Source organism: Uloborus diversus, unplaced genomic scaffold, assembly GCF_026930045.1.
Source record: "Uloborus diversus isolate 005 unplaced genomic scaffold, Udiv.v.3.1 scaffold_1568, whole genome shotgun sequence".
Taxonomy (NCBI): domain Eukaryota; kingdom Metazoa; phylum Arthropoda; class Arachnida; order Araneae; family Uloboridae; genus Uloborus; species Uloborus diversus.
The window spans coordinates 7,407-15,887 of NW_026558285.1; the positions used below are offsets into that span (position 1 = coordinate 7,407).

Here is an 8,481-nt window from a genome sequence, read left to right on the forward strand (position 1 = left end):
TAAAAATATTCTTCATGCTAAATATTTCTCACGAAAATGGCAACTTTAAAAATGCAAACTGTAAGATAAGTGCACTGAAGTATTAAGTATACTAACTAAATGTATATATTTTCATTCAATGTAATTATGTGTATGTACATGCACATACAGTAAACTCCCTATTATCTGTGGAATAGGCTGACACGGTAACCATGGATAAGCAAATACCACAGACAAGTTAAGAACTACCAATAACGCGCTTGAAAGTTTTTTGCATTCAGTTAACATCATCAAGAAAAAAGAAAATGTGTGATAGACCTGCGGATAATCGGAAGTTTGCTGTTCACTTTTTATAGAAAAGAAAAACTTCCTGTTTAATATCGGTAGAAAGAAAGGTCAAAAGAATTATTCTAAAACTGAATGATAATTTGATTAATTAGTCAATTTTTTTGTGTTTTGAATGCAAAATCTACTGGCTGTGAAAAAGCTTTTTCAAAAGAAAGTTTTGTGCAAATTTCAAAGAAGGAAAAGTAATATAAACTGCATATATTTTTAAATACTTTGTTAAAAAAAATGATAACTAATAAAAGTAATTTTTTAGAAGGAACCCCCCCCCCCCCCCCCGCTTTAGAATTTTTCGCAATTTTCTATCTCTAGGTACTTTTTATCCCCGAGGCGTTATAAATGTGTAGGTCTTGAGTGGCATCCTGTCTTGCTTTTTTTTTTACATTGTTCAATCTGCTCTCCTTGCCGCTTAGAAGTTTCAACAAAATTTCATCAAAACATTTTTTCTCCCAAAAATTTTATATACAAATGTCATAAACAGCACAATCAGGCCTAGCTTGACTTGTAGTCAAATCAGTCTCCAATAAAAGTTCAGTAGCTTTCTGAAAGCTATCTACTCCTATGCTTATCCCAACCTCTTCTGGTGAGCTGGTCAAGGTGCCCAAAATCCTACTCAAGTAAGTAATGTTTTCTAATTTCAGGTTAGCCTGAGATATGAATAGCTTAAGAGTGACCCCTTGTCCTGCTTTCCATAGAAATTAGGCCATATCTAGCTATTCAAATGCTACGTATCAACGAACCAGATACTGCGCATTTTGAAAATTTCCTTTAGCACAAGGTTTATACACCTAGCCTGTTGATTTAACCAACTGCTATGCAGAGCTGGATAATGTAGGCCCGCGCCGTGTGCGGATACATCCGCTGACTTGCGGATACATTGAACTTACGAATGCAAAGATATCTGCTAAAAGAAGCTTAGTTTTAAAATTTTGAAATTCAGCTTAGGTCTTTGCACCCATAGGCTTCAATAATTGGGGTGAAAATTAGTTCCTTGTAACCTCAAAGCATATACCTGCAAGTATTTATTTCTTATGATTAAAATTGTTTTTTCTTTTTTTGGAGTCCGGACAATCGCCCCCCCCCCCCCTCCTCCCTCTGGTTTTTTTACATGATAGACAATGATTAGCTTGCAGATACTTTATATTTTTATCTGACTCTGCTGCTATGCACCTGAGATTCACTCAAGCTTACACTTGAGCTTTGCTAGCATGTAGTATACAAAAAATTAAAAAAAAAAATCTGTTACAAACTTTTTGCTTAAGTTCTCCTCTTGTCTGTAATGCTCCTGTTCTTTATTTGGTCTGGAAATCTTATTAAGTGTTTCTTTCTTAGCTATCTTATTGTGGAGTTTCTCCAAGAGAAAACTGTAACAACAGTCCCGTCTTCATGGGTGAGAAACAACATGTGTGCGTGGCCCCCGTTTAAAGGTCTGAAAAAAATATCGGACCTAGTAAAAGCGGGAGCTGGTCCCGAGCATTTCTGGGAAAGACTTAAAGTTAGAGTCATGAAAGGTGTTGGTAAGTTATTTTTTATTTCTATGGTATTCAAATAACTACTAATTTGTTTCACTCTTTTAAATGAAGTGAAAATCATGTAATTCAGTCTCAGAGTATTGCATTTTTTTGCTTTCAGAAACGTATGAGGAAGCCCTATATTGGGAGGAAACGGCTTGCTATAAGTCAGACATGGGCACAGAAGTGGAGGAGGAGGCCATTCCTCCCCAAATGAAGAGGAGGAATAAAAATAAGGAGATTGAAATGCTGAGCTCCTCCTCAGGAGATGAGAGCATGCTCTCGGACTTCCCGGATTTCCCCAAAAAAAACCTACAACAAACTTCAACGCCTGCTGCATTGACAAGACCCAGCACGTCGTTTGTCTCATCGCCGAATCTAAACGAAGAGAAGAACCGAATGAGTGGAAGTGAGTTTTTTTGGAGAATGTTGATCCATTTTCATATAAATTATATTTTGCTTGCTCTCTCAAATAGGGTGCAAAAAATAAGACTATTCTCAAACAGGGTTTGCAGATATGCCAACGCTCTTGCAAGAGTTCAATCTCTGGCCTATAGAGTAAAAGGATGTTTGTTACTGTTGAGAACTTTAAAATGCCTCTTAAATAAATTTTTTAACTTACAAATATATTAATATTAAATCTTGTTAATTAATTTTTCTACAATTTGTTTAAGAACATGAAAATTTGATTTATACTAAAATCCAGTGGCTTACATAGCACCACGGCTACGCAGGGGAGGGGGCGTGCTCAAGGTTTAAGTTCGCACAATCCAGAAAAATAGCACTTATGAGTCACTTGGAATTTTTTTTTGTTTAATAGGGGGGTAGGGGGCACACTTAACAAATCTTGCAGTGGGGGGGGGGGCAACTGCTAGAGTCCATCTGGGTTCTTTTGGTACAAAAATATTTTGTTTCTCCTGCTTCTCAGCTTTGTAAGGCAGGGTATCTGTATACGTCTTGATTTAAACTCAATAGAGAATGTTTGTGGTGTTCCAAGTCGCCAGGTTTATGCAACTTCTAAACAGTATTCCTTCGTCGACGAACTTAAAACTGCTATATTGAAAGTATTGATGAAAAACCAAGTACTTTATTTTATTTCATGTTAATTGTGACTAAACTTAAAAGAGTGTTTATATTTGTTACTGTTTATATTTAGTTTTTATGAAAAAAGTGATGCGATTGCTGGAATCGATGCAGCAGGACATTAAGGAAATTAAAGAGGCTATGAAAACCCCGAGTGGACCATTGCCAAGTCTGCCTGTAAGTTGCCCATCATTGCCTTGCCAAGAACCTGAGAACCTAGCTGAGCTAGAAACGGTCCTTCAAGATGAAGCCCTCTTTCACGAAATAGTAAGTGTACCTTTTTTGAATCCAAGTTACGGTTTTTATTCCCATGAATTCTGTTGCAAGTTCTAACAAAAAAAAAAAAAAAATAATAATAATCAGTTGAATTATGTTAATTGAGATGTCTACAAATTAAAAAGCCAGCAACCTTTCTTTTAAGAAAGCAAGAAAGCGTAGAATTTCTTTTTTGTTGTAACTTTTCTAGTACTATGAAAAAAAATGTAAAGTTTGATAGATTACAAAGAATGTATAACAATTAGTATAAGTCTATGATAAATAGAACACAAGAATTTTTTTATTATGTAATGAAAAGATACACATCAAAAGTTGAAGGCTGTCTAGGATATGCCATCCTGATTGAAACATCAGCTGTTGTGTTTTTAAGTTAACTTTTATTTAACTTCTGCCCATTTGTACTGAATGCCTTCAAAGTATTTGAGTTGAGTATTTGAGCAAAAACAAATCCAAGATCATGCCTTTCAAGGGGTTATATTTTGCAAATTTTTTTTGCAAGGGGTTTATTATTTGACAAAGGAATATTCGAAAATGTTTGTCTCTACTTCCTAGCTAAGGATCATTCATTCTTACCCTGTAATGGAGATTTTGGCTGCATCAAACGTGTTCTTCAAAGAGTTGATGAAGTTACCTAATCAGTATGCTGAGGTTATTCTTAACTCAAGAATATCAGGGTGCTTTACGATTCACCAGGCAATGGATGATATGAACTCTGCTTTACTCGTTTGCTCCATTTTTTTCAAGTATTAACTCAGATGAAAATGCTACAAAAGGAATCCAAAAGGAAGACAGGATTTCTTTCACAGTATCCATTTGTTAAGAGGAAGAGTCATCAACATTCTCTCAATTTTCTGCAGTTCTGGAACTCCCAACAGTTATCGCCCATATGGAAAGACAGAGATCAACGCAAAGGAAATCCCTGGCTTAAACAAGTTGGCCGTCCACTTCAGGCTATGAATATTTTTTGATGAAAATCTCCAATGGCCGACGACACAAGCCGAGGACCAAGAAAAGCGTTATTGCAGTTTTAAAAAAATCTTTTGGAATAGCAGTGACCTCTTGCTATCGTTCATTCAGAACAATTTGCCAATTATCTGTTCAGTTAAAGCTTCTGGAAATGCCATTTTTCCTGCTAAATAAAAAGCCTAACTATAGTCTCGACATTTTACTAAATTTTAACTACCTAATCACTGAAGTACTCTAAACATTTTTCACAGCAAAAATTCATCCTAACAATTAATCAATTTCCTTTCTTCCAGTGCAATTTTCTGAGTTGTATAGGAGGCTCATCTGTGAAGGATACGACTAGACGTATTCTAAGTAAGCTCATCTCCTCTCACCTTGCCCTGAAGTACAATTGGAAAGGAACAAGAGGGGTAAAGCTTGGATTTTCCTCTTTTGAGCAAACCAACAAGCTAATATTTGGTAATTATATATTTTTGCTAGCTTTTTTAGAACTCTGTTTATGGAAAAGTTAAGTTGCTGTTAGGGGTTAGATAATTTTTTCCACAAACTGTTGGCAAATTTAAATTGAAATTTGACTGTACGAGCATGTTATAAGATTTTTTTTTTGGTCTTTGCAATATTAAACTTATTTTCCGTATAGTAATTTTCTTAAATTGGTAGGTATAAGTATTTTTTTTACTCCGGAATTCCAGTTAATGCAGCTTTATTATTGACATCAGTGTTAAATAAAATATAGATCTAGCCGTCATGATGAAGCTTGATATAAAGTGTCTAGGAGCAACCTAGATGTAATAGAAAGTATGTTAAACAGGGTTGAACGATTTGAATAAAATGATTTAGGAAAAATCTCATTGATTTAAATAATAACTTTTAAAAGTTCAAAAGAATGAATTTGATGGACATGAATCTCTGAGTAATTTTATTAGATAAAATAATGAACAAATAAGGATTAATTATAAATAATCTTACCAAAAGAAAAAAAAAGAGATCCATATTGTTATTAAATGAATTGAATTGAAACAGGAAGAAAGAAAAAAAATCATAACACCAATAAAATTAAAAGACAAGGACTTGCAAAGACAGGGGTCGATCCAGGTTTTAGTTTTTGGGTCCGCATTTTGTGAAAAAGTAAAATATTTTTGTGAAGTTTATATTTGTAAAAAAGAAATTTTCATAAATTTGGCTTTTTTTTTCGGGAAAAACGCAATATCAAAGCATTTTTAGTCGTCATACTTTATTGAGAAAGCTGTAACGAATATAGTAAGAGCAAATGACTTAATATATAGCAAAAATACGCTTAAAAGCCTTATACTTAATCAAAGATCTTAAAAAGTGATGCAGTCAAACAAATTTTACTTCCAGAGTATCTGCTACATATAGTGAATGGGGCCGTTTTTATGATGACAAATTTTGTGAATGGGGCCGCTTTTATGATGTGGAATTTTGTGAAGGGGCCGCAAAGCGGACCCAATTTTGGCCTAGATCAACCTCTGAAAGATTATATGAAACAAGATGTTTCATTTCAATGAAATTAAAAATAATTAATTAAATTGGAAATGTATCTGCTAGGCGTCAAGCTATTTTCTTATGCAATAAAAATTATATCATACAATCCTCCTCAATTTCCAGTAAGTCAAAACAGCAAAAAGAAAAATGCATGTATTTTAAAGATAAGAATTCTTTAAAAAAATTCTTTTAGTGTGCTTTGTAGTCCTTGTTCATTCATTTTATTTAAGGAGTTATTCCCCCCCCCCCCTCCAAAAAAGTAAAAAAGGATTCAATGTTTTCTGTTATTTTTATTCCTTTATTTCCACAGTTACATAATTCTATATTCTTTCCCTTTTTTTTTAAAGAAAAAGTAAGTTATTTATTTTGATAGTTAAAAAGTGTCTGGGAAAGTTGTAGCAAGTGTTTGTCAAACTGGGATATGTAATTATTTTCTACTGATTTATGAATTACTCTTACTAAAATTTTTAGTTAGATTTATTTTTCATTATATATATAGAAAAGTAATAATCTCATTTAGACATCTAACTTGAGCATTTTTCTTTTTTAGTATCAAATAGTAAACAAATTTAAATTTTAAAAATTCTATTTTCAACCAAACTAATTCTATTTAAATCAAATAAATCCAATTTAAATGAAAAAAAATCTGATTTTTTGGTTTTTTAATTTTTTTATCAACCCTAGTTTTAAATAAAAATGCTGCATATGCTCACATTGTATTAAAAAAGATTTAAAATGTATATAATTTTTAAAGACAAAAGTGCTCTTTTTTTTTCTTTTTGCAACTGTTACAAAAGAATCCTTCCATTCAGTCACCCCAAGCTGGGGGGGGAGGGGGGAGAATTGAATCCAAAAATTTCAGGAGTTAAATATGGAAACTAGTGCCTTTACTTTTAGTCAATAATAAAAACCAATGTACTTAATCTTTCTTTTGAAGTGCAAAATTTTACATTAAGTACGTTTGGTACAACGTATACTTTATACATTCATCTGTTCTTCTGTCATTTGCAAATTGTATTTTGTTAAACCTGTTTCACCCCCGCCCTAACTATACAGCTGCATGTTTTTATATTTTTAGCAACTTCCTGTATATCGAATAATTTTTTTTCTTATAGGTGCTGTTCGAAACAACTTGGCCTGCTCTATGGCAACAGAGGTGGAGGTCCAGACTGTAATCAAGAGATGGTTAATGTACGCAAAAGATAGGGATGGGGGCAGGAGTGCAAGGGGCGGGAAATAAATGTTATATATATGATATTTACACTAAATGTTATAATTAATCTTATGCTTATGTCAAAAAATGTGATGTATAATAAAAATTTATTTTCAATTTGCTTGTTTCATTTTTCAAAGTAATACAAAATTGCTGACACTCTTGAGTAATTAATGAGACTGTATATCCATCAGTTAATGGTATTGATGGAAGAATCTGAGATCGCCAAGGTGCTGAATATGCATATAAGTTTCATACATATGTGTATTATAGTATAAAAATTAATATCAATGAAGATAATTACTCACTACAACAAAGACGCAAAAAAAAAAAAAAAAATCCTACAAATGTTTTTGTGTTATATTTTAAAATAGCATGATAAATTATTAGAATTGGAATAAACTGAGTAATTTATCGTGTGAGAGAAAAGCCTGGAATAAATTAAGAGTTTAACTGCTGTGTGCAAGTAATAGGCTTTAACTGATATTTTTGAGCTATAAAAAGATAAAAGCTTTAATCATGGGTGAACTATCGGACAAATTTTTTTAAGGTGTCCATTACTAGGACATAAAACAACTTCTAAACTAAAATATTTTCACTTGACTAAAATAAAATTTAATTTTCAGTTTTTTCAGAAACTGTTAGTCTCATTAGGGTCTTCAGAACCCTTTTATATATATCTAGAAACTATTCCGAAAACAGCTGAAATGTTGCATAAATTATAGCAGATCCAAATAGCGACTTTAGATTGGTGAATGCCAAACTCTCGGATAAAATGAGATTCTGCCATTTCTTTTATATCATGAAATGGAGAATTTTATGTTAAAATTAATTGAACCAAGTAACATTTAATCGTTTATGGTGGTGAGCAGCGTTGCCCTCCTCCACCTCTCCCAAGTTAAATGGCGTAATTTGGCACTAACATTTTATCAACATTTCTGTTTTCTTATTTTTTATTTATTTTGTCAGAAAAGTGCTATGACATGCACCCAAAAATTAAATACTTTAAAGTGAAAATAAATATTTTTTAAAATAAATTACCCCCCCCCCCCCATTTTGATGGCGCACTTGCGCAAAAATCTTCAGTAAAACAGCGCTTGCCCCTAACATTTTTACTGCTTTTTTTCAGTTTTGTTATATATATTTATTAATCTATTTTATTTATTTTTAATTATTTTATTAAAAAAGTATGAAATGACATAGACTCCCAAAATAAAAAAAAAATATACCCTCCCCCTCCGTGTATATACCGGGCGGTATGGTTTTGCCCCCCCCCCCCCCCCCCCCCCCCCCCCCCCCGCACTGTTCAAATTGATCGAATATTGCTCGAAATCTCATTGTTTTTTCATCGAAAACTAATCTTAAATTCATCGCGCCGAACTGCACTGCTCGTTTTCTCATCGTTTTAGTTTCCAGAACTCATCTGATATCGATGATCGGCCCCCATTCTGCCGATGAGACATTTCGGAGCAATTCCCGATGAGAATTCATCGGCCACCGATGATCGGCCGATCAAAATCTGATCGGGTTTCGATGAATGGCCTTTCAGTGGCCGATGACGTTATGCTGCTTGGGAAACCCCTATTTTAACACTAGTATTAG

General features: G+C 33.3%; 1 protein-coding gene across 1 annotated transcript; it reads left to right on the plus strand.

Annotated features, from left to right (window-relative positions):
* Positions 1 to 672: 672 nt before the first annotated feature.
* Positions 673 to 6,906, plus strand: LOC129233080 (uncharacterized). The gene is made up of 6 exons (XM_054867145.1): positions 673 to 941; positions 1,657 to 1,841; positions 1,957 to 2,244; positions 2,992 to 3,185; positions 4,454 to 4,619; positions 6,782 to 6,906. The coding sequence occupies exons 1-6, from the start codon at positions 886 to 888 to the stop codon at positions 6,904 to 6,906; spliced, it is 1,014 nt and encodes a 337-aa protein (XP_054723120.1). The 5' UTR covers positions 673 to 885.
* The last annotated feature ends 1,575 nt before the right edge of the window (positions 6,907 to 8,481 follow it).

Bases quoted from the DNA above. Each gene is read 5' to 3' on its own strand.
- LOC129233080 (XM_054867145.1), top strand. From the start codon at position 886: ATGCTTATCCCAACCTCTTCTGGTGAGCTGGTCAAGGTGCCCAAAATC. The intron at 1,842-1,956 runs GTAAGTTATTTT...TTTTGCTTTCAG, and splicing joins TAGAGTCATGAAAGGTGTTG to AAACGTATGAGGAAGCCCTA. The intron at 3,186-4,453 runs GTAAGTGTACCT...CCTTTCTTCCAG, and splicing joins AAGCCCTCTTTCACGAAATA to TGCAATTTTCTGAGTTGTAT.